Source organism: Festucalex cinctus, chromosome 18, assembly GCF_051991245.1.
Source record: "Festucalex cinctus isolate MCC-2025b chromosome 18, RoL_Fcin_1.0, whole genome shotgun sequence".
Lineage (NCBI taxonomy): Eukaryota > Metazoa > Chordata > Actinopteri > Syngnathiformes > Syngnathidae > Festucalex > Festucalex cinctus.
In genome coordinates this window covers 3,863,001-3,888,758 of record NC_135428.1, presented here as the reverse complement: position 1 = coordinate 3,888,758, position 25,758 = coordinate 3,863,001, and the positions used below count along the sequence as shown (strand labels likewise).

General features: G+C 40.0%; 3 protein-coding genes across 8 annotated transcripts in view; 1 reads left to right on the top strand and 2 right to left on the bottom strand.

Annotated features, from left to right (window-relative positions):
* The window catches only part of ncor1 (nuclear receptor corepressor 1), a 41,594-nt gene extending 34,272 nt beyond the window's left edge, over window positions 1–7,322 (bottom strand). For all 6 annotated transcript variants that reach the window (XM_077505124.1, XM_077505127.1, XM_077505128.1 and 3 more), the window contains exons 1-2: window positions 7,173–7,322; window positions 939–1,118 (exon numbers count right to left, since the gene is read on the bottom strand). In XM_077505124.1, coding sequence (XP_077361250.1) covers window positions 939–1,049 — 111 coding nt within the window. In that variant the 5' untranslated portion in view covers window positions 1,050–1,118; window positions 7,173–7,322. The remainder of the gene's footprint in view (window positions 1–938; window positions 1,119–7,172) is intronic.
* Window positions 7,323–7,834: 512 nt separating this feature from the next.
* pigl (phosphatidylinositol glycan anchor biosynthesis, class L) lies at window positions 7,835–22,952 on the top strand. The gene is made up of 7 exons (XM_077505136.1): window positions 7,835–8,117; window positions 8,845–8,944; window positions 13,691–13,781; window positions 19,368–19,435; window positions 20,006–20,037; window positions 21,957–22,090; window positions 22,185–22,952. The coding sequence occupies exons 1-7, from the start codon at window positions 7,871–7,873 to the stop codon at window positions 22,311–22,313; spliced, it is 801 nt and encodes a 266-aa protein (XP_077361262.1). The 5' UTR covers window positions 7,835–7,870; the 3' UTR covers window positions 22,314–22,952.
* cenpv (centromere protein V) lies at window positions 22,837–25,699 on the bottom strand. Its single transcript, XM_077505137.1, has 5 exons — window positions 25,518–25,699; window positions 23,736–23,828; window positions 23,555–23,624; window positions 23,337–23,451; window positions 22,837–23,090 (listed from the first exon to the last, which is right to left on the bottom strand). The coding sequence occupies exons 1-5, from the start codon at window positions 25,631–25,633 to the stop codon at window positions 22,936–22,938; spliced, it is 549 nt and encodes a 182-aa protein (XP_077361263.1). The 5' UTR covers window positions 25,634–25,699; the 3' UTR covers window positions 22,837–22,935.
* Window positions 25,700–25,758: the final 59 nt, after the last annotated feature.

Sequence of the window (25,758 nt, the reverse complement as noted above, 5' to 3'; positions counted from 1 at the left end):
TTGCCTACTTAATACAACTTCATTTGAAAACAACTTGGGACAAATTTTGTTTTTATCACATTTCAAACAGTGTGTCTGTCCAAAAGTCTTTTATGACGTTAAGTCAGACCATGTTGTTAAAAAACCCCCCTAATAAATAATGATTTCTGACAGAATGGATGCGGAAAGAGACAACTATTGATACTGCGAATGAGCTAACAGCTGGTATGACCTCATCTCACTTCCATGTTTGTAGGTTGCAACAGACTTCCTGTACACATAAACTAGAAACTGTGTACATGAAAATCCCCACTCAATGGTTGGTCTCCCTCTAAAAAAGAATAAATACACATTTATACAGTGTTCTAAAAAAAAAAAAAAAAGTTAAATGACCATAGCCTTTTTCTACAACATGGTGCAAATTATAATTTATTCAGCAGTTTATCATCAAAAATAAACTCAAAAGAACACGTAACAATTATAAGCATGCCATGACCTCCACAAAAACCTGAACAAGCAAACGCAGTTACAGGAAATATTACCAAACTCCACTTTTGTTCCAGATCTAAGCAAACAATGCAAATGCCCAGAAATGAACCACTGAAACTTTCTGTGGAACTAAGATACGAGGAAATCAGGTCTCCAAAAAGCTGGCACCCATGTCCAATACTCACTTTATTTAAGCAAACCTATAATAGCAGAGTGCTGGAGTTAAATGTAGCGTATTCAAAATCAGTAGTAACTCTAGTCACGTAGGTAATGCACCCAACACAAAACATAATGATGAAGGGAGGGAAATTTGGATGGATTTACGGCTGGGTGATATGACCAAAAAAATATATATATATATATTAGATACATAAATACAAGAAAAACAGATATTAATAGTCCATAAGACACAACTCGATGTCAAAAAGTACACCTCAATATAGAAAATAACATAAGCAAAACATTCTTACTTGTTGGTGGCGTGTGCCGCTGAATGTGTACTGGACAGAATGGGATGGGTAGCGGCTCTGCTCGCTGCTGAAGCTCCCCTGGCTAGGGGGGTAGCCAGAGCTACTGGACATCCTGACTCAGTGCAAGTGCTGCTGCTTCACTGAAGGCTAAGCTACACCATGTTACCGGATACAAACCACCTACAACCAGACAGCAAAGGTTAGATTTAGATGTTTACATGAGTATCTCTTTACAAGCAAAATAATGCAAGGTATTGACAAAGGCCATTTCCTGAGTGGGTGGACAATGAAAACATAGTTCAAGAAATACCAGCTTTTTTACAGTCAACTAAAAAATCTTCTTTACATTAATATGATGCACGTGCCCCCACTAGTCTAAACATGGCGTTCTGATTAGTATTGCCTTTAGTAGCAAATTCCACTCATTCTTATCCATCTCAGGGAGCGGCCATTTTGCCACTTACTGTCCAGCGAAAATGACATCACAGTTGCTTGGACCAATCATGACTCAGCTTCGGAAAAGAGGTGAGCCATGATTGGTCATTAAGTGAGCAACTGTGATGTCACTTTCAGTCAACAGCAAGTAACAAAATGGCAGCCCCCTGAGATAGATAAAAACGAGTGGATTTTGCTCCTTAACTCATATTTCACAAACACAACATTAATCAGATTGCCGTGTTTTAACTAGTGGAGGCACAGGCAACATATTATTGTTAAGAAAATTTTGGCTTTTACTTCCCCTTTTTTTTTTTAAACTTCCTCCAAAAGCAATATGGTATTACAAAAAAAAAAAAATGTTAGTAGTACGCACACAAAATGAGAATGAGTTCATTGCAGAGCAGGACTGTTCATGTCCTCTCAATTCTTCATCTCCATTAAGCGTTTTGATGATAGTCAGAGTGGGCACTTCCAAATTAAATTTGGACAAAATACAACTATACTATACAAAATGCTAGAGATAGACCGATATGCTTTTTTCAGGGCCGATACCGATTCCGATTATCGGTAGTCAAGGAGGCAGATAACCGATATTTGAAGCCGATATTCATTTGCAGTAAAAGTTAAAATGTTGGCACCAAATTTTTGAATAATGCAAACCCTAACCGTTCTTTACAATGGATTCTCACACTGCACTTTTCATTTTACATCCTTCTATCTGCAATAAGACGTTGGTGGCGGGGGGAGTTAAATGTGGGGGCCAATGTGACATTACCTTTTATAGCATTTGGGATACTTGTAGTTTTATTCTATAAATGTTATATTTTTATATTTTGAAGTAATAGGAGGAACCCTGTCATTCAAAATGTGCATCAGCTGTGGCATTACTTATTACTACAGCAAAAAAAAATAAAAAAAATTCCATGAGAAAAACTATTCATCCCTGAACACCATACAGTTCTTGTAGACCTTATTATAATTATTGTTATTGTTACCATATAGACAGTTTTGATAAGCTAAGGATCTTAAATCGAGAACAGCAATATCATGCTACTCCTCTCTACAAGAGAACTGTCAAAAGACACTTCATCATGTAGTTTAGTGCCACTTAGGATGCCCCAATCAACGCAGAAAAAGGTAGAGTAAAATAACTTGGTTATAATAGTAGTAAAAATAACTTGGTTAAACAGACATTGTTGCGGTGGACCGCTGCCACTTTCTGCTGTTTAATGTGTTTTACACTTATAGACACGTGTGTGTATATGGGCACACTATTCTCTCACTACTGTACTGTACTGTATCACTTAATGGCACAGATGTACTTGTCTAAATAATAACTGGGCTGCAACATTGCTAATTCACATTAACAAGCACTATCTTAGCTGTCCACATGAATAGTTACTAACACACGAGAAAGTTATACAACACACCAAACATGAGCTCATTATTCAAAGTATGAGGCACGTAACGAAATTACATCACTGAACATTAATTGCAGCCGACTACGGCCGTAGATGTTACATATTAGTGGCATCCATTGAGAGGATAATGTCCCAACTGACGGCAGACATGACGTGAAAAGAGAGACAAAACGAGCAAATAAGCACACTATACTTTAGTGCACTTCTCTACTAATGCCAAACATACGGAAGAGAACACAACACGTTCGTGTAGTTAAACGGTGTTTGAGACACTTAATTTGTTACGGAGCGGACTTTAACGAGGTGCACAACGAGCTGTCAATCAAATCGACGTCGAAGCTTAAGGCACACAATGGCAAACCAGTGCGACAAATAAACACAATATAAAGTAACTAAACGCTATTTAGTGTCACTGTGGCATCTCACTGCATAATAACCGCTATGCAACAAGTAGTGGACGTGACCCAGAATGCAATGTGTGCGTCACGAGAGGTAAATATAATGACATTACTCTACTCTTAACATGGAACTAGACAATATAATAATGACAACTGTTAATATTTGGAACCTTTCTAACAAACATTATTTACTTAATTAAGTGAAAATGTGTGTGATTCCCTCCCCGAGTAGTTCAAGTAGCGAATTAGCTACTGGGTGTTAGCCTACATGCTAAGCTGAACACACCACTGTTAGCTAGCGGGGATTCAATGCAAGGCAATGCAGCTCCATTCATATAGTGCATTTAATACACAACATAATTCAATGTGTTTAGCTTATCATGGTGAAACGATCGGCGGAGTCTCTTCTCTTTTAACTTACCTTCGAAGCATGTGTCTGTCGCGTTGTGTCCGTGGGTGCGTGTGTGACCGGCTACTGTGATACAGGCATACACTACTGATTGGTTCTGGCTCTTGCACGGCTAACCAATCAAATGCTGCTATGGGCGTTACATTGCTGGAGTTGGACTCCATAACAGACAGAGACGCTCTGGGCTGCATTCGAAGCGAAAAGACGGAGTTTTAAATGGATCGCTCATATCGGCCGTCAGATTAATAAAACAGACCGATACCGATATGTACCAATATGTCAAATATCGGCCCCGATTATCGGCCCGACCGATTATCGGTCTATCTCTACAAAATGCTGTGCAATTTTTGCATGTCAAGATTTTCTTCTGCAAGTGCAGGGCTGATCTTTGATCAAATGGCCCATGAATAGAAATGCTAGGACTTTCAGCTGCAGTGCACAGGAACACACAGTACACAACAGCCTTTCTGTGGGTGGAAAGAACACAACACTAACTGAATTAACGATCTGATAGCAGCCTACATTGAATTTGTTTTTCAGAATTGTATATAATTTATTTTAACATCAGGACATCCTCCCTGTCAAATATTAATAAGATAGCCTTCCTTCCAAAAATGACTCTGCCGCCTGCCTTTAACTTTTTGTGCAACTCAAACTGTGTATTCACACCTATTGCTCCATTTCTCTGACTGGAAGGAGTTGTTGGGTTTGTAAACGATGCCCGTTTCCTCCCTGGCTCTGTTTGTGTTCACACTTAAAAAAAAATAAAAATAAAAATCAAAAATCATTTCCATGCATACAAATGTGTCACAAGTTACAACACAATGCAAGGCTCCCTTTTCATAATGGGCACTAGAACATACTAGTAAACAGGAAGAAGACCACATGTAGTTTAATTTCTTTCATCTGTTCATCAATTCCGTCAAAAATTGAATGGCCTAATGACCAGCTGTTAATTTAATCTCAACTACTTAGGTCTGAAGATCAAACTGACATCAACTCAGACGTCACGCTACATCCAGATATGAACAGTACCTCAGAACAGCATAAAGCGGTATATGTACAAATACATACAATTGAATCAGGATTCATTTTTCCTCTCCTCCGCCATTCACAGCAAAGGCCCAATACTCAGATTTGTTTTTAAGATAATCCAGATGAATTATTCTTTGGTATATTATTCCCTAAACAATTACCGTAAACCACGCCTACTAGTAAACCAATCACGGCACAAGGCGTCATGTCTGCGACGGCACGTGCGTTTTGATACGCACAAACAAAAGCAATCCAGCTCCCTGTAGTGCATTGCGTCATTTGCGTAGTTATCCAAAGCAAAGAAAAAAAAAAAGAGAAAAAAAAAACAATAAAAATGGTTAAAACACTGTAGTCACGGCTTGTATAAAAGCGATAGCCGTTCTTCCGATCGACTAAACGATTGACCCATCTAGCCATACAAAGTTGTTAGACATGGACAGGAAGGACAAAAATAGTCCTATGTGCCAGTTTGAGGGATCTCAATTATTCTGTGTCAGCGCCAGCCATGTCATTCTGTGTCAGCCGTGACAATGTAGACGATAACGGAAACTAGGACATTATAGTGTCACTCAGACTGTGTGCACAGCTGTGTGTCCCCTAAGAAGAACGCAACATGGATTGACTGTCATGCTTAAAAGACTATAGGACAGTGTAAACCGTATGAGAACTCTCAGTGAACGCTTTCACCTCGACACATTGATTGTAATGCAAGATGCAGACAAAAAGAAGACCATCATAAGTAGATCTAGCATGTAAATGGGCCTTCATTTGGTGATTACTGAAAAACTTTTTTGTAAACCCAAATGGTGCCAGCACTGATCTCGTGGCAGACCTCAGATGATCCCGCAGGTGAAGGAGCCAACTATTCCAGGGCTGGCAGTTGCACACAAATAGTCTGCTGATGTAAGACCTTATTTTGTGGTAGCAAAATAACCATCTCTGATTTGACAGGACATTACTGCGGTCAGCAAGGAAGCTGTATGATCACTTCATTTTTTCACAGATTTATCATTAAGAATAATGTTGGTGATATAAAATTATATGCTGATTTTTATTTATTCATTCATTTTAAGATCCGCCGCAATAAGAGGACCAATTTCAACAAAATTCAAGTTAAAAATTGTGAGACAGGCACATTCTAATGACATCTATCCAAGAGATTCATTAAAATAAATAAAAAAATAAAAAAATACTACTATTTATAAAGGCTAAATTATTTTGAAAAATAATCCAACTATATTTTTTTTCCCATTAATATTGTCAATATGTGATTGAATATTTTTTAAGGTCCTCTTAAAATTCACCAGCACAAAATTTCTACTTGTAATTCTCGTGTGATTCATGGCAAAATAACGAGAGTTGCCTGTCACAGCAAAATAAACGCGTAATTTCGAGGGTTTTATAGACTAAGCTTATGCTAAAATACAGTCAAATGAACCATGAATTAATATTAACAGTTTATCTGCCTCTAATAAGTTGTTAATTTAGAAAAACACTTTGATTGGCAGTCTTTTAACCGTTTACTACGACATCTTCACAAATACCAAGCAAGAGTGGTCTGTTAGTAAGTCGACAATCAGATTACAACTATAACGCAAGCACATATGTGGCTTTATCACTTCAACTTTTCATGTTTCATGAAGATATGTAAACGTGGAGTGCACTTCTCATTTTAATTAAATTGCACTGATGCACCTAATGGAGTGATCAACAAGAGTATGTGCTGCATGTTCTGTACCAGTACTGTTCAAACAGGAAAAGCAAATTGTTTCAGTGATGTCAACTTAAGACCCCTCCCTTGTTTGCCAATTCACCATTCGTTAGCATCAAGCAAAACAAATCATTTGCTCTTCTTTCTACTTCCTGCTTAGAAAATGAGCATCATTGTGATGTTAAACATTAAACTCTATTACAACACGGACATGCTAACCGTCTCAATAAGATGCTAACGTTTAAGGGGTTCCCCTTTCACGTTATCCTTATATTTGTACTCACTGAAATGGACTTTATGGTAAAAGGATCACTTTTACTCACAAAGTCGTTAAAGCAGTTTGGAAGTAGATTCAGCTAGTAATGGTTCGAATAATGTGTCAGCTTTAGCCATCACTTCTCAATGACGTTTTTAAACAGACCTGCTTTTAGTCAGGATTTGATTGTAACCCCCAGCAGCAATATTTTGCATACGGGTGACACTGCAAATGTTTATCATCCTACTTTATGATAGCTTACACAGCAGTACTAGTTGTCGCTTATTTGGGAGGGTGGCCATACTATCGCAATAGAAGCATTTCCCGTGGATCAAAAGACACACTCGCAGTCAACCAACAAGCGTACGCGACTAGACATCCAGGAGTATGAGCAAAATATTTATGGTGTTGTTTGTTGTTATCGCTAGCTGCTAATTTACCCGTATTTCACCTTTGAATTCACAACCACGTCGCCATCTTGCAGATTTTCATCGTACACCCGAGCACTTCAATAGCATAGCCCTACGCACTGTTACTTTGCCAAATAAAGTGAGATTTGCACTCACCTCATATTTGGAGATTTTAGCGAAGAAAGGGAACTGCATCTGTAGAATGGAACGTATGCAATTGTTTTATGGAAATCCGCGGCTAACGGGTAGTGGACGACTGGGCAGGCTAGGCTGCGCCGCATTTGTCGCTTCATGTCCTGACAGATCAACGTAAATTGTCCTTGTTTGGTTAGATTCTCAACCTAGATATCACATGATTTACTTTCACAAATATGGAGAATTGTTATTTGTAAATATTCCAAAGGGGCTGAAATTATTGGTAAATTCTTATACAGGTAGTAGCATCTTTGCAATAGTGTGTAATTATGTACCTGTAAGGACAAAGCCGTGTAGTTGCCAAATCCTTCCTCCAAACACTGTAATGTTTTTGTTTGTATTTCTTTTTTTAATGTTAATATGAAAAAATGTTAACTTAACAAAATGTTTTTCCTTATTTTAACTTAATATAAAATAATTTTATATCCTGGCCGTCGCCTTATTTTTGTTCTTACAATGTTTATACCTACGTAAGTTATCACGCAAAATTTGATGTTATTTACTAATATAAAAACACTAGAACATCTTCACAGTTGTTATTCAAATATTTTTTCGAGTATTTTTACAAATTGGCTCGACGAGTTCACGCAATTTACATGCGGAACAAATCCTACTACGCTTGTCCTAACACGGTGTGTTTATGAGTGTGGCGACAAATAATGTTCCTGTGGTTGGTTGTCATCCTAATTGTGGCTTACCTGGTCTGTTTAAAATGCATTTATTATCGATATCAGCGATCGTTAAGACGTGGAATCAATGCTTTTGCCAGCTTGGGAACACATGCTGCTGATTTTAAATGTCTAGTTATAACAGCGCATCCGGATGATGAATGCATGTTCTTTGGACCAACGATCCTACGACTTGTTGAATGTAATGTCAACGTGCATTTGCTGTGTTTATCGGAAGGTACAGTAACGCCATATTTCTATTAAGTTTACTTTATGATGAGTAGTCGCGTGTGCTGAATTTCAGTGTGTTTGCTGAATTTCAGTTTAATTCTAGTTTTACTTTGCTAGAATACAATATATAGATCAGGGATGGCCGAGTTAGGTCCTTGAGAGCAGCTATCCAGCCTGTTTTTCCATGTTTCTCTCCACTCACACACCTGGTTCATGAGCAGCATCGTTGCTCTACACAGCAAAACAAATGTGAAACATTGGTTACGTATTGAAAAGTGGAGCCAAAATGTATTAGTGGCAGCCATAATTCATTTGTGGTCTCAGATATACACATCAACTTATATACAAAAAAAACACTTGGCTGTAGTGTCCTATTTGCGGAGCAGATCAATGATGACGGATGAAGACATTTTAGCTGATAACATAATTTGCATAAAATGCAAAATATCGACCGATCACATTCGTGGAAAGTCTATTAAATGCTCATTCTAAATAGTAAATACTCATTCTAAGTACTGAACCAGGAAATGGAACATTGTCCATTTTGCTGTTCAGCTCCTTGTTATAGAAAATTAGTTGTGCAGAATTTGCAGAAAAACTGAATAATTGGACTTGTACATTCAAAAGTATTTAGAGGTTACGGAGAAAAAAATATATTTTGAGTTATCTTTAATAACACTTTACAAACATTTCAATACACCTGCAGCCTAATGTTTACACCAATTTGTTTACAGGGAACTACTACAATCAAGGTGCTCAGCGTAAGCAAGAACTTTTCAACAGCTGCGCTAAACTGGGCATACCATCCTCCAAAATTACCATACTAGACCACAAGTAAGCAGCGCACACATTATAAAAGTATGGTATGGTACAATTTTCTCATTGACAGTACACACCGTTAAAACATCTGTTTATTGTATCATATTTCACATATTGAAGAAATGCCATCATGTATCAGTTCTCAGAATTATAGATTGGATTTTTCTTAATCTCCTTAATCATGACTACATGCTCGATGTTGTGGAAAGAGGATTTGATATTTCTTGTGAGACCCACAGCTTCCGTTGGAAATGTTTTTGAAAGCACCTTCAGGCTGCTGTCTACAAATGAATCTCAGTGGATTTGTCTGTCTGTGCGTGTGCGCGACTGTATCTGAACTTTGATCTCTGAGCTGCACTTGGATTGTAGCCCATTTTCCGCGTCTGTGTATTCTGGTGTTTTTGAGCACACATTTAATCAGCACTTTGCAAACTCCAATCCTACTCACTGTTTCTCCTTCAAATCACCACCCCGCATCCCCAACTCCTGTTGGCTACATTTTTTTTGGCAAAGCTTCCGAAGCACTGCTAATGTAGGTCATTCCACACTATTTGACTCACTGACTGTGTGAGGGCCTCGTGCTTTGTGTACATGTAGGTGGCTAGCCAGACTTTGGCTTTGCTAAACATCTCTGTCTTCAACTTCCATGGATCACAAAGAGTGTAGTATCAAAACGCAGAGACTAGCGTATCGTTTGGTCTGCCAATATAATAATGTAGTAATTTGATAGAAGACATGGTGATCAGATGATCTTTGCCCATGTCCACAACAGTTTCAGTAAAGTTCAACTGAGGACAATTATTTAATGATATCACTAAATCAAATTTCCTTGCTGCAGTAGTGTAAAAGTTCAAGATAAGAATGCAGCAAGCTTCTTGTTGTTGGCACTTCTGTACTTTCCATTGCTCTTTTTCACTCTTCTGAACTATTACAGTATTTTTTGGCTGCATAGACAGCAGATGTTTATCCTGCGGGGAATTACTGTACAGTAATAGAATAATAGTGGCATCTGTAGCTTGGAACTCTTAAGAAGACAGAATTTCAGATGGCATGTAAATCCAGTTTGAAAATGGGATTTTCCCATTATTGCTCATGAATAGGACAGCTGTGTTGACAGAATTTGGGGCCCCGGTGCATTTTGTGGCCATTGTGATCAAGCTCGATCGGAACACGCTCTGCTGCCTCTCCACTTGTGCTGGCTCGACCTCAGTTTGCTCCCAGCAAATGATTAGAACTGCTCAATGCACACAATCTAACAGTGTCGTCTTTTATCAGGCTGAACCAAAACTTCCCTTGACATTCCTCACTGACTTCAGCCTGTGTTTCAATCTGATATCTAATATTTGACATCATTTACATCCCTACTTCATTAGCCCTGGTGGTGTTTGCAGCTAGTGTTGGACACAATAGGTCGAACCGCGGCTTACTTTCCACAGCTGGCGCCTGCAGGTGGTCATCACTGAGTCCCATGATTGCGTTTGCTAGCTTATCCCGCTAGCCGCTCTTGTTAGCTGCTCCAGTGAGTTCCTGCTAGCCACTCTTTTTCGCTCGCTCGCCCCAAATTGTGGTAGACTTGCAAATTGTGGTCTCTCTGGGGCACCGTAGTATGTTGCATTTTATGTGTTCACCACTAGATGGCACTAAATCCTCCTCTAAACGGGTCCATCTGTTCAATGTTTTGGTACTTTTCGCACAAATGGCTGTTTTCCAACAAGGAGTTCAACGGCAACATTCACAACAGGTGTTTGGTCCATGAATCAACCAATGTCTCTAGTTAGATTATAACTGGTTCTTGAACAGCCCAGTTCACTGTGCTGTAGCCAAGACAAACTTACAATTGACTTGATCAACAGTACTAGGCTTAAAACAGGATGTTCTCAGAGGGAAGTGGCCGCTTTAAAGTGTCAGAACGTATCATTAGCAGGTTGCAATACAGGTAGAGAGAGGGGTACAGAGACGCATAGAATTGGACATCCTTGGAAATCCGTTTGTGGATCACACTCTTTGTGAATTTTGCCTGTTCTTAAAGCGCTTTATAAATAAAGTTGAGTTGAGTTGAGTTGAGTTGAGTTGAGTAGCTCATCTATCATTACAGATTCATTCTTTGCTCCTGAAGGAATGCTTTAAATTCTTTTCCACCGCTAAATAATACGGTTACACACCGATCGGGATTTTTTTTTTTCATTCACTTCATGTACAGCGTAGTACACAGAGCAAAAATGGCATCCATCTATCTACTTGAAAACCATATCCATTCACATGACTATATTCTTCTTAATACTATACTATATTCTTCTACGTATTCCTTTTACATGGCGACTGATACTTCACAGTCAGGCATTCAGAACAAGTTCACATTAAATTTTGTGTTCCTAAAACTCGACCTCTGAAACACTTCATTTATCAGGACTTCTATTAGATAAATAGTAGACATACTTCAGTGTTACTTGAAGCACGGATTTGTATTTATTTTAATTCTTTGCACTTTACTGCATTCCTTGAAATGTGGTTATACTACCAGATATTTCTAATGGTATTTATTTGGCCACTGGATTTGATGGATGGTCGGATAATGTTGTTTTCTTTTTATTTTGTGATCCATATTAAGTATGCACTGTATTTTATAAATAAACAGAGAAAAGATGCCAGAAAACTGCTGTTAATTTTATGTAATCTGCAGCTATGTTTTAAGTTGACAATAAAGAGTATGTGACTGTGTGAACAGCCGTCTGATGTTTCTCCACGCCAATAGTCCATGTGACCAGACTAAATAAGCCTTGTGTAACACACACAAACACATATGCACAAAATCCCCTCACTGGGCTAAAGTTCAGCAACTGCACACAAACGCCTGCAAGTGATTAGGCATGCAAAGCTACAAGTGGTAGATGGGTAGGTTATTTTAGGACATTTTGCTGTGTTGTCATAGTGACGCCAACACTTGGTCTGCTCGAGGAAAGGTCAGGTGTCTTGTGCCTTTTGTTCATTCCCAACATCCCTCTCACCCTGAAGCGAAATGTCTAAAATAACAGCTGAATAAATGCAGCAGTGAGAAAGACGGCACCAGCACACTATAATATAAGGCACGAGATTCTTACTAGCAAATATTCAAGTGTCCGTTTTCGCAAAATTTGGTGGATGGGAGTAGCCCAATCCAGGAAAGAAAGCATAAAACGTGGAACCTGATTTATTTACGACTGAAAAACAGCTATTGGCTTTGGCTGACGTTTGCAGTTTGGCCAATATCTGTCAAGCCCACAATTTAATTGGCTTGCTGTTGTTTGGTTGTCCTGTTCAAAAGGTACAAACACATGATGTGACATTGGAACGGTACATGATGCCAGGCCTATCTGTGAACTCAGCCCCTCCTCCCTCTGACACAGCGACCCCTGCACACCACCAAAGCCTGACCCTGGCAGCCAAAAGATTTGTGACCTAATCCATCACTTCCCTCTACTTGCTCAACTGTCCTGACTCATTGTTTGCGACAAAAGGAAAGGGAGCAAGAGTAGACGTGGCCCCGCAGCCACCCCTGCATTATGCACATACATATATCTAACACAGGGGTCAGCAACCTTTCCTGTCAAGAGAGCCATTTTAGGCCAAAAAAATAACCCAAAAATGTGTGTGGCGCCACAAAACATTTGAGGATTGTGATGAAGGAAACGGCGTGTTAGTGTTAATCTAATGTGCTGAGGGTCCAAGAGCTTATTAGAGCTCCACCAGAACACAAAAATATGAGAGCAGCATCCAATACGTATCATTTTCTTCTGTCTTCCTTGTTTCTTTTTTTTTTTCTTTTTTTAAATTTTTCATGTTTTTTCATTTTTACATGTTTCTGCCTTTTTGTCATATTTGTGACATGGGCAAATTTGTGGTCATATTATTGTAATTTTCTGCCACTGCTCTTTCTTTTGTGGACATTTTATGGCTTTTTTTTAAACATTTTTTTCCCCACCTTTTTGCTATCAATTTTCTAACATTTTTGGCAATTTTGTGAACATATTACGGTAATTTGGCGAAGTTCTGTTGTTTCTGGATATTCTATAGGTTTTTTTTTTCTCAATATTTTCTTTTCTGCCTTTTTTTAATACATTTTCTGACTTTTTTTTTTTTTTTTTTTTTTTTTTTTTTTTTTTACAATTGTGTATATTTTATGGTAATTTTTGGGATTTCTTTTGTTTTTGGACATTTTATGGTTACTTTTTGAACGTTTTATTTTCTGCCTTTCTTTTATTATTACTCAATTCTCTGACATTTTTGGCAGTTTCATGACATTTTATTGGACATTTTATGGTAACTTTTTGGACATTTTTAGGTAATTTAAAAAAAAAAAAAAAAGAATTTCATCTACCTTTGGTCTGTCACTTTCTGACAACGTACAACTTTGGACTGACATTTTCTTAAAATATTTAATTATTCTTTGTTATCTAAATTATTAATTAATTTAAAGAATATTTTATCTAGTAAAACTGCATGTTAGAAAAAATATTTTCTACTAATTTTATTTCGAGATCTACAGGGAGCCACAGGAGAGGGACTAAAGTGCCACATGTAGCTCCAGAGCCGCAGGTTGCATACCGCTGACGTTTATGTAGCGCACCACCTTTAATATCCCAACTTTCCAACATTTTCTCACCCCTGTTGCAATTTTCACTTTGTCACTCCCGTGAGGGTTACAATCCAGACATGATGCATCTCAGTAAAATCCTGATGTAATCTCGCTGCAACCAAGTGACGCCAGAATGTTTTTCCTTCCAGGAAACTTCCAGATGATCCCAAAGCAGAATGGAGGATCTCCCTGGTCACCTCTATAATTGCGAAGCACATCAGAGCTCACACTTTCAACATGGTATGCACGTATCCTGTGTGATAACTTTAGCAATCTATGTATTATTAGCTTAAGCACATGTTCTGGAACCGCAACGTTCTTGCCGCTTTTCTCTGTTTTCCTGTGGCTTCTGTAAAAATCCTGCAAAGCTACCTATTATTTCTGTTCAAGCGTGACTGTATTTGGAGCCTCCCTAAAATACAAGTGAGGCATTTAGATTCCATTTGTGTGTTTCCAGACAGACTCTTATCAACCCTGATGCTGTTCTGTGCTATTAGCTAGGAAGGAATGTAGAAAATTTAGAATCAAAGAATTGTTAAGATTATCTCTAAAAGAGGTCTAATTGGTGGAAATGTCAACAGAGTGCAGCGAGACAAAAATGCAATTCATTACTGAAGGAGAATTGTAAGTGAATTCACGTGGAGGAGGTTGGAGGAGCAGTCATAGTGTTACGCCCGGCTCGTCAAGGGGAAGGGAAGTAACACAATAGCAGGAAATAAAGGTAGATAAACACGGGGTCGACTTTAAGATCTGAGTAGTTTTAATTGACGTTTCAGGCAGGGGTTTGTCAAGGGAGTGAAAGTGGGAGGTGAACAACTAATAACCGTAGTTGACAGCACTGACAGAACGGAGGAGACACAACAATAACCAAAAGGGGAATGATACAAGTATACACACGAGCACAAAATGGGTTACCCAGCTCACGGGTCTAGCGAGTGTCTCACACCAAATAGCAACACGAAAGAGACACGAACGAGGCGAGCTGCACTGAGAAGTTCCAGCCGCCCCGAGGAGCGGCAATGCAGCGCTTTTTATTGTGGAGCAGTCCGGCCAGGTGGTAGTCGGCGATTGGCGGAGAGGGCTGGAGCTGCTCCACCGAGGGCGTAGGGGCGGACGACCACCGCCCAGGACGTCGCGCCAGCACATCCGTCTAATCCGCGCGTCGCGCTGGCACAGTCGTCCAATCAGATTGTCGCGCTGGCACAGTCGTCCAATCAGATTGTCGCGCTGGCACAGTCGTCCAATCAGATTGTCGCGCTGGCACAGTCGTCCATCCCGGGTGTCGCGCTGGCGCATTCAACTGAAGTCCCATTATACGGGCACCAGCCGACACAAACACACACATACATACTAGGAGAGCGTAGCCGGCGGCGGGCCCGAGCCGCCAGCCGTAACACTCCCCCCCTTAAGATACTAGTCAAAGTACATCAAATAAACACCGTGCAACAAAACATACCTACAACCTGGACAGGGCATCAGCAAAACGTTTTCCGACCCCTTTTTATGGCGGATGGTGAGGTTGAAGTCCTGTACTAGCAACGCCCACCGCATAAGTCGTTGATTGTGGTTGTACATGTGTGACAAAAAAGACAAGTAGGTTATGATCGGTATGCACAGTAATCGGCGAAGAGCTGGACCCAGGGTATACCTCCAAGTGTTGGAGAGCGAGCAATAGAGACAGCAATAGAGACACCAAGCAAGGCGAACTCCATGCACTAAAACTATGTTTGGCCAATCCATTTTTCAATAGGTATTCAGCTTCTTTTTTCATAAGAAGGCGTTTGGTGGGATTTACCCGATAGGAACGTTGATGGATAGGTTTTGCATCCGGTACGTCGATATGTTTTGGGGGCGGGCCACTTTTGGCCGCTTCTATTTTGGGTTCGCGGGAATTATATTGTTTTAGCATTTTTATGTGGCATCTACGGGTTTTTCGTTTCCGGTCCGGCGTACTAATTACATAGTCAGTTTTATTAAGCTGTTGTTGCACCATGTAAGGACCGGAGAACTTTGCAGATAATGCGCTATTCGAAACAGGAAGTAACACGAGTACTTTATCACCTACCTTGAAACTACGGTTCACAGTTGTTCTGTCAAAACGACTTTTCATTTTTGACTGAACGTTTGCAAGGGAGGATTTGGCTATTTCGTTAGCCTTCAGGAGACGAGTGAATGTTGGAGATTCAGCCTGGATCCGGGATGCGGTCGTTGACTTTTTAGAATCAGGTATAAAATGGGATGAGTCAGACATGGTAGACGCAAAAATACTATCACACACATCAATATCAGGATTTTTCCGGGCTTGCGCGCGCGTGAGGGCACAGATGGGGTATAGTTCTGGGGGACCCTCATCGTTTCTTTGAGGCGAATTTACCACCTGCAGGGCTGGAGTAACTTTACCCCCGGCTATATCATTTCCCATTAACATTTGTATTCCCTCGATGGGCAACTCGGGACACACCGCAACTGGGAAAAATCCGGAAATGAGATCGGATTGTACGTGAATGAGGTGAACAGGCTGAGGAATATATCCCATCTCTATCCCTCGCAGTACCGTCCCATAACCACATGCTGACTCGGGAGAAAAAGGCAGTGCGCTGGCTAAAATAACTGATTGTGAACCCCCGGTATCTCTAAGAATATGGATGGGGCGCTGGTCAGAGGCTTTTCCCGAAAAAGAAACGAATCCCTGAAAAATAAATGGTTTAAAACAAGGGTCAGGATTTTTGGTGGCGTCGGGAACTAAGGTGCACGGGTCAGATTTAATCAACCCGACGCCTTTTGGGTTTAAAGCGGGCTGACCCACTTTACGTTTTAGCGCGGGGCAGAAAGCGATGACGTGCCCAGGTTTGTGGCAGTAATAACACTCTCGGTCAGTGTTTTTGACTCTATCGGCAGCGGGTTTCTCAGCAGAACCCGTAAATGGAACACGAGGTCTGTCAACATGAACATTAAATACATTTTTGTGTGTCAGAACAAACTCGTCGGCCAAAACAGCGGCTTCGGCGAGGGTTTTCACTTTTTGTTCGTTTAGGTATACCACAACCCGGTCAGGGAGATTTTTCTTAAAGTCCTCAAGCAAGATCAGCTCCCGTATAGTAGCGAGAGTATCGGCTTTGGCTGAGTAACACCACTTGTCAAAAAGGGTTCCCTTCTCCCTGGCAAACTCGACGTAGGTGCGGTTTGGGGCTTTTTTGTAGTTCCTAAATTTTTGACGGTAGGCTTCAGGTACTAGTTCATATGCGCGTAAAATAGTTGATTTCACCGTTTCGTAGCATAAGCTATCTTCCAGTGGCAATGCAGCAACCACTTCCTGGGCTTTTCCCTGTATTTTGCATTGTAACAAGAGAGGCCAAACTTCACGCGGCCACTGCAGGGCCGTTGCAATGCGCTCAAAAGCGAAAAAATACGAATCCACTTCGCTTTCTCTAAAAGCGGGCATGAGGGGAAGGTATTTGCCTACATCGAAAGCAGAGCAGGGTTGAGAGGTGGGAGGCGGTGCTGCAGCAGGACCGGGGCTTGCGAGGCCACGCTGAGCTTCAAGCTCCAGCCGTTTAAATTTAACAGCTTTATCCGCCTCAATTTCCATTCTCCGAACCTCCAACTCCAAATGGGCTTTTCTTGCACTCTCCCGTTCCTCGGCCTCTATTCTGAGGCGGGCTAGGCGCACTTTCAGCCGCGCCTCAGTAGACGAGTGGCCGGTTGTCCCACTGGATGAGCGGTCTAAACGAGAGCGAAGGAACGGTTGATCGGGCCGTCCATCACCCTCGGACTTTGCCTCAGCCATGGGGGGGCCCAGGACGGGCCTCGTACTGTCCTGAGGAGGTGTTGTGAACCCTGGGTTGGGTGGAGGGAGCGGTTCCTCTGCTGGCAACGTGCCCAATTCCACCAACCCCTCCCTGACAAGAGCCTTCAATGCATCCTTTCGAATTTGGCTCGGAACAAAAATAGAAAAATGTTCTGCAATTTCTATCAGGTCCACTTTCCTACAATGGTGCAGATCCTCCATTGAGGGATTTAATATAAACTCTCTTAAATCAAAAGACGCCATCTTTGGCCTGTCTGGTTACAATTAATATATCTATATACAATAATGTTTGTCCCCTACCCGGAAATTAAATCTACAATTATTATTGTCGCGGGAGTTTGGCTCCCGGACGAGCCCCCAATGTGTTACGCCCGGCACGTCAAGGGGAAGGGAAGTAACACAATAGCAGGAAATAAAGGTAGATAAACACGGGGTCGACTTTAAGATCTGAGTAGTTTTAATTGACGTTTCAGGCAGGGGTTTGTCAAGGGAGTGAAAGTGGGAGGTGAACAACTAATAACCGTAGTTGACAGCACTGACAGAACGGAGGAGACACAACAATAACCAAAAGGGGAATGATACAAGTATACACACGAGCACAAAATGGGTTACCCAGCTCACGGGTCTAGCGAGTGTCTCACACCAAATAGCAACACGAAAGAGACACGAACGAGGCGAGCTGCACTGAGAAGTTCCAGCCGCCCCGAGGAGCGGCAATGCAGCGCTTTTTATTGTGGAGCAGTCCGGCCAGGTGGTAGTCGGCGATTGGCGGAGAGGGCTGGAGCTGCTCCACCGAGGGCGTAGGGGCGGACGACCACCGCCCAGGACGTCGCGCCAGCACATCCGTCCAATCCGCGCGTCGCGCTGGCACAGTCGTCCAATCAGATTGTCGCGCTGGCACAGTCGTCCAATCAGATTGTCGCGCTGGCACAGTCGTCCAATCAGATTGTCGCGCTGGCACAGTCGTCCATCCCGGGTGTCGCGCTGGCGCATTCAACTGAAGTCCCATTATACGGGCACCAGCCGACACAAACACACACATACATACTAGGAGAGCGTAGCCGGCGGCGGGCCCGAGCCGCCAGCCGTAACAATAGACATAAAATGAATTGAGCAAGTACTGCATGGAATGGCCTTTTGGCATTCCGTACACTGGGATATAATCCAATCTACTTAAATTCTATCGCACATTTTATAAACAAGCATTTCCAAAGTGCTGCACATTGAGATCTGGACACTGTCATACACATAAAATGTCGTGAAACCAACTATGAAAATAAAAACAGTCAATACAATACAAAAATACAATGGGTAAAAAATAAACAAATTAAAAATAATTATAAAACCCCCATAATATAAGCTGCAACAATTAAATAAAATGTAAAAATCTGATTTTTTTTCAAAGAGAATGTAAAAACTGTATGGAAAACCATATGGGGAAAAAAATAATAATAATAATAAAGTGAACAATGCTTCGCTTGTTGGAAAAAAATCATGAAAAGTAAACAGTTTCAGAGAAGTTATGAATATTTTAGATGGTAACGTGACACCCCTGGGCACGGTCAAATCCACTAAAACGTCTTTTCTTTGTTTATGCCGCAAGGATTAATTCCAGGGAAAAACGTTGATTTGATATTTTAAATTGAATTTTACGGTATTTGTATCATTTAGTAGTTAATTTTCCTTTTGCAGAACATTGTGGCCTTTCTTGATATTTAAGTTTTTTTTTTTCTGAGAGTGCAAAGACAAAATAGGCTACCGAGAAACTGCCAAATTGTACTTTTTTGCCTCAGACCTGCTTTTTTTCCCCACTTCCTCATGGGTGCAAGCATGCACACAGAAAAAAAAATGCTTCTAACTACCAGGTGGCAGCTGCCAAGTACCTCCACAGACGGAGTCAGAAATCCGACAACTAACCCGGAAAATTGTTCTCCCTGGCGATAGATTTGTCCTCACTCACCCTTGGACATGCGGATTCTGCCCTTCCACCCACAGTGACACATCTTTTGTTGTTTCAGGTGCTGACCTTCGATGGAGGAGGAGTGAGTGGCCACAGCAATCACATAGCTATCTATAAAGCTGTCAGGTAGGCTCACTTTCAAGGCTTTGGTGTTTTTAATCCACCGACATTTCCCACTTTGATCAAGGACAACATGGGGAAAAAATAGACACATGAAAACAATCATCTTGCATTTTCACCATGTTTTTCGGGACTGTTGTACATGGCAAACAGAATCCTCAAAAGCAGCCTGCTTTGCTTTCAGAGAACAGCAATAAATCCTGACACTAACGCGGTGAAGTAGGGCAGCTCTGGTTTGCGAGTCTCACCAAACAAGCTTTTCTCCTGGCATAAATTTATTTATTTATTTTTTTTATCTTCAAACTAGATCAGTCTTGGTCACAAATCTTTCCATTTATGACTTTGGATCCAACTGCAGACCTCATCTATTACAAACTGACATCTCCAGAATTTTGCAAGCACCGCACAGCCTCATTTTTAGGCATTGGTTGAATTTGTGTTGTGATCATAGAAGGCAAATCTTTAATCTTGCATCTTGGCAACTGGATGGTTTGAGTCATTTGTGTCCACATTCTCAAACACAAGACCTGCCTTGACAATTTTAACAGCTCGTTTTTGCTTCTCTCTCTCTTACAGGCACCTTGCTTACACTGACCAACTACCCAACGGTAAATTTGACACCTTTGCCGTATTTTGTCATTATTTTTCAACTTGTGATGGCTACTAAGAAATCCCAACAATAAAAAAAAAAATTCATACCAGTTTATTAATACAGTTTTGGGGCAAGATACATGTTGTTTGTTAATATATAGCGCCCTCTTGTGCACACTACAGTTGCAAAGTGTCATACCGGCTGTTGTTAGGCATGGATTTTTATTTGTACTCATTATCGTGTGGTCCTTTACACTGGAGTTTCTCTACTTTGGGGCCAGTTTCCTGTTACAAGGCAGAAAAATTTCCATGGACTCGCATAATCCTAATACTACATAAAATTATTATTTTTCAAAAAACAAATCAACCAACAATTGAACATAGACAGAGATGTGATGGAAAATTAAAAATAGAATTAAGTTTTTTTTTTTTAATGATTAAATTAAGGGAAATTTGCAAAAATAAATAAATAAAATCCAATAAATACAAAATAAATAATAGTTTCACCTGTGTATTCACACATTCACATCTATGGACAATTTAGAATCTTAAATTAACTTAACATTCATGTTTTTGAAATGTGGGAGGAGCTGAGTATCCAAGTAAAACAGGATACAAAGCGAGAACACGCAAACCCCTCACAGATTCGAACCTTGAACCTCAGAACTGTAAGGCAGACATGCTCATCAAGAATCACTGTGCCTCCTGTCTATTCTTAATGTAACGTAATTTGCTAAATGCAAATAATAACAGAGAGGGGAAACTCAGGCACGGTGTTATCAGATTGAGAGCCAGTATGGTCAATAGGGTGTTCAATCTAGTTAAGAAACAGAGTAATTAATCACTGTATGAATAAAGATGACTTGACTTGACTTGACTTGACATCACAACAACGTAGTGACCACAGTTGCCAGGTTGAATCAAAACAAACCTCAATGAGTCATCTAAAAACCAGAAGGTGCGTCATCAATCAGGCTCAAACAGGTTTGACGGTTAACTGATTGAATAACACGTCATCCACATGTATGAGGAATTACATGTAGCGCCAACGTGACTGAAGCTTCTTCACGTGACTATACAACAAGTTTTCACAAAGTGATTTAAGCCTATGTGGCCCACAAGCATGATTCTCAATTTTACAAAAGTGATCGTTTGAACATTATCTAAATATGAGCAGGAAAAAAAAAAGTTAACTTTTGTACACGTGTAAAAAAAAAAATAATAATAATTCAATGGGTATTACAAACATATCAGTGGCACCAGGCCGAAAGCTCCAGTGTCACAATTTGGTCAATTTAATTTAATTTGAGAACCCAAAAAATTGCACGTTTGTTCAAACATTGCGTCATCAAAGCTAGCAAGCCATTTTCAACACTTTAGATTGGTAAATAATTTGTCAAAATAACACCCTCACGTGAGGACTGACCAATAGTATCTTATAGATATTTGAAAAAAAATATTAAATTGATCAAATTGTGACTATGAGGTTTCCGCCCAACGCCAGCGATATGTGCCGTGCGATTGAATGGCGCCATCGCCTCTTGGCCAACAAGCACTATTAAAAACAGATGGCTAGTTGAGAGATATCTTTAATTTTTAAACACGTCTTCTTACAGCTTTCTTGTTATTTTTAAGGGCACCCGTTGAATAAATTCACTGTAAACCCAAAATAGGACACCAATCATTTTCGCCTGTATAGGATGATGAGACGAAATAAATCTGTTTTTATCATAAACAAATTCGACATACAGATTTTGAGTGTGTAGTGCAGCCCAATGTAACTTGATACCGAGGGTCATATAAGGACGCCTCTGTTGTAGCGGTGCTGTATTACTCTCAATTCCTCTAACGTGCCAAGAGAACGGGTCCACATTTATAATAATCATCTACAGCTGTAGTGAACGTTAACCAAAAACTGTCTCTTCCTGTTCCCCAGACTGCCGTTTGTTCTCTTTGGTGACTGTCAGCCTGCTCAGGAAATATATTTCCGTCTTGGAACTTCCTCTCAGCTGGCTGCTTCCGTCATCGCTCCGCTGCATAATAGGTTCAAAGGGCTACAGGCAGTGCAAAGTAAGGCTTGGACGTACTGTACCGCTGAGAAGCATCAGTTTACTAAAGATATTATTCACTCAAGTTTCTCATTTCCTCTCTGTCCTCTTTTCAGGCTGCCATGCTTTGTCATCGCAGTCAACTGGTTTGGTTTCGGCATCTGTACATCACCTTCTCACGCTACATGTTCGTCAACACATTCCAGATGATTCCACGGGGACCAAAGGTTAATAAAATGTATTAGAAGGTGATCATGATGTTATACTTGTAGCTATTTATGACTTGAATAAGCTGTAAATATAGAAAGGGTAAAAATGGACTATATGCAGAGCATCACATTAAGGATTTCTGGTAGCAGTTTTTGTGTCAAGCTACTAGGACGCCATATTTAATAGTTTGCCTTTTCCAATCAGATATAAAGAGCCTTTTGATGACGTCACCATTCATCCGTATCACGATTCGATGTTATACAGATTAATCCCCATACGAATCTAAGTTGATTATTGCAAAAAAAAATTTTACTCAAATTTAGAAAATACTAATCAGTAAACTTTGTATGATGTATTTAACTGACTGCTTCAACCATCAAAGCCTATGTTGTATGAATGGAAGAATGTTTTGTTGTGATTGTATTGCTGTTAATCTTTTATGTAATGTTAGCTTATACGCGCCACCATATACCAAACACAGAAGTGCTGCATGCATGGAGACCATTAAGTCACCACTGAATCGATGACCTAAATAAATAAACTCACAATATGAATCAGTTTTACCTCAAAAACAAACTTTATTATGTTCAGTCATTCATTTTGTGTAAAACATCATTCTGTCATTGCACTGTTTTGATATTTATAACCACAATAAAATTATTTTGTCTCTTCCAGTTGAATGCCCTCCTTGTGTTTTGACATGTTTTTGATTGTCTTGTGCGCTTTCATGCTTTCTTCCCATGTGTCCCCAAAAAACTTCTCTATTTTGATACTTCGCACTGTGCCTGGATCCAGACAGTGTGGAGCGACGCCTGAGGAGATAATGGGGAGGGGGGTATCATAAGTTAACCAAAACTGCTTGTGTCCTATATTTTATAACTGGACAACAACAGATTTGAGTTTTTTTTTTTTTTTAATGGATTCCTTATCTAAAGTTTCTGTTGTTGTACAATAAACTCACACCATGATCACTTTGGTGTTTACGGTATAAACAAACTATGTTAACATTACAATGGTGTGAGAATCATGTGGTGTGTAAAAGCAGTTCTCCCTCATACCATATCCATCAGGGTTGGAGCGTGGCGTGTAGAAGCTCTGAACTCCACACTTTTTACAGAAGGTGTGCTTTGCAGCATGAGTGTTAAATGTATATGTGGTCAGATGATCGCCACCCTAGGAAGAGAAAAAGAAAAGGTCATGCCTCCTCTTATATTTGAGGTTATACCGGTAAACTGTTTTATTTACTATTTTATTCTATTGAAAATCAGGTTCCTACCTGCAAAAGAGTAAAGTTGGACTTGGGGACAATAAAATGATGGTTTTGTTTCTTTGTACAAATACTACAGCTGGAAATGACAAAAAGGTTAGAAAGAAAGGGAAACAAAAGAAACAATGTTTTTATTATTATTGCTGTTCATATTGCATACTCAGAAAATACAATAATGAAATACCCATACTTGCAATCAAAAACATGGAGGTCTGGAGAGCTCCAGACTTCAAACCTAACAGCTCCACAGTGGCAGCCACCGGTATGTTTCACAAGGTCCATTCTGAAACAACAGGAAATAGTCACAATGCAGTCATCCTTTCGGCATATTTCCAAGCTAGCAGTTATACAAGAAAGGTGACTGTATGTAGCTAACCTTAGAAAGTTCTCGCAAAACAGGACTGACTTGTATGTTGCGAAATGTGGTGTGGAATCAAGATGGCCCGTCTGATACAGGTACAAACGTCAAAAGTCCATCACAGGTTATTTACACAAAGCTGTCCTCATTAACAACAACTGATTCCTCTTGGTTCTATTCAAATGTGATTATCTCGAACATCTTTGTTGTCCGGACCTGTGAATACATGCCTTTCACGTGATAAACCAGTTTTTACAAGTGCCTTTTTCCTGGAACACTTTCAAGGCCCGCTGTAATTGTTTCCAAGTAAGGGGAAGGGCAAAGTACAGCAGCAGACTTGCACAAACACGTTCCTCCTGGGTTGAACTAGTTCAGCCTGAAACACAGCTGTGTTGGAAAACTCTGACGTGGTATATCACGGGTTTGGTGTCATGTGACATGTGCTAGATGATATGCTGTGACCCAAATACGTGAATATGAGCTGTAGCCTACCATATCATCAGCCATATTTAGAAAGTCATGAGGCCAAGGACCCATATCAAAGCATTTGGTTTTACTTTATTGCTTTATATGATGAAATTAAGGGTGACTGGACTTGACTTTGGTCCTTAATAGTGTCTTGCCACGCATAGTGGTAAAGTACAAGTCCATATGTTGTAGAGTGAAGTGTTTCCTGTAGACACACTTAGATATTGATATTGTGCACGACATCCATCCATGCTGCCAATTCTAATGTCATTTACTAATTTTCATTCATTCATATGTCATGTCTATACTGCTTATCCTCGGGGTCGTGGGTGAGCTGTAGCGTATCTGACTTGGCGATGGTACACAAGTGACCATTTGCATTCAAACCTATGGAAAATATAGTCTTCAGTGAACCCAGAAGAGTTGGAGAAAGCTGGAGAAACAGTACAAAAATGTGGTCATGTGTACATTTTTCAGGTATCTACTAGAATATTTCTTTTTCTGATAATTTTTTACTTTTACGGCAAACATTTAAAAACAAATCACAACTTTACTGTGTCAAAATAGACTTGTTACTTTTTCAACCTCTGTGGATTAATAAAGAATATTTAAAAAAAAAAAAAAGTTTCGTATATCAATATCAGAAAACTATTGCATGCAGTTTATCAGTTCTTTGTGCCAAATTATCAAAATGGGTGGTGCATATAATGGACAATACAAATGCATTTTTGTTTTGTACCTAGTTACACATATTACACTCGGTCTCAGAGACTGTACTTTTTCTACTAATACAATTTTTTTTTTTTTAACTATTGTAGTAGGGCCTTCTTCTTTATTTTTCAGGTACTAATGCACAACTATTGCTTTTAATAGGGAATTATGATATATGAAGTTAAAGGTGAGGCCAACTGTGCATATACAGTATATTTGTGATGAATATCCAACATATCTCACGTTAGTGCCATTTAGTCTCCACGCTTTAACATGACAAGCAGGTTTTGACTACGCAAAAACGAATACACATGCCACAACACTGCGCCACGGCAAGACAAAACACAAAAATAAGGGCCTCGTATGTTTAACAAGGTCCTGTTGTGTCTTGCTTAGTTTGTTGTTGTCATTAGGATATTCGTCCATGTTACTTACTGCTCAGCAACCAATGACAAGCCAAACAAACAATACTTCCATCCAATCAAAGCAAGAGGATTCGAGAAGCTGAAGATCCTTCTCGAAAATTCCAGCAAGAAGGACCTTCGTGCCATGTAATATTATTCCGCGGGGTTACCCAAGTGTTTTGTTTTGTTTAAAACGTTTTATAATACCGATGTTGTCGAAAATAGATAGTATGTATTCAGAACATTTACTTTCAGTGTTATGGGTGTCAACG

Excerpts from the sequence above, each read along its gene's own strand:
- pigl (XM_077505136.1), top strand. The coding sequence starts at position 7,871 with ATGTTCCTGTGGTTGGTTGTCATCCTAATTGTGGCTTACCTGGTCTGT. Across the intron at positions 8,118-8,844 it reads TTTGCTGTGTTTATCGGAAG|GGAACTACTACAATCAAGGT; the intron begins GTACAGTAACGC and ends ATTTGTTTACAG. Across the intron at positions 13,782-19,367 it reads GAGCTCACACTTTCAACATG|GTGCTGACCTTCGATGGAGG; the intron begins GTATGCACGTAT and ends TTGTTGTTTCAG.
- cenpv (XM_077505137.1), bottom strand. The coding sequence starts at position 25,633 with ATGGCACGAAGGTCCTTCTTGCTGGAATTTTCGAGAAGGATCTTCAGC. Across the intron at positions 23,625-23,735 it reads CTCCATGTTTTTGATTGCAA|CTGTAGTATTTGTACAAAGA; the intron begins GTATGGGTATTT and ends TGTCATTTCCAG. Across the intron at positions 23,452-23,554 it reads CCAACTTTACTCTTTTGCAG|GGTGGCGATCATCTGACCAC; the intron begins GTAGGAACCTGA and ends TTCTCTTCCTAG.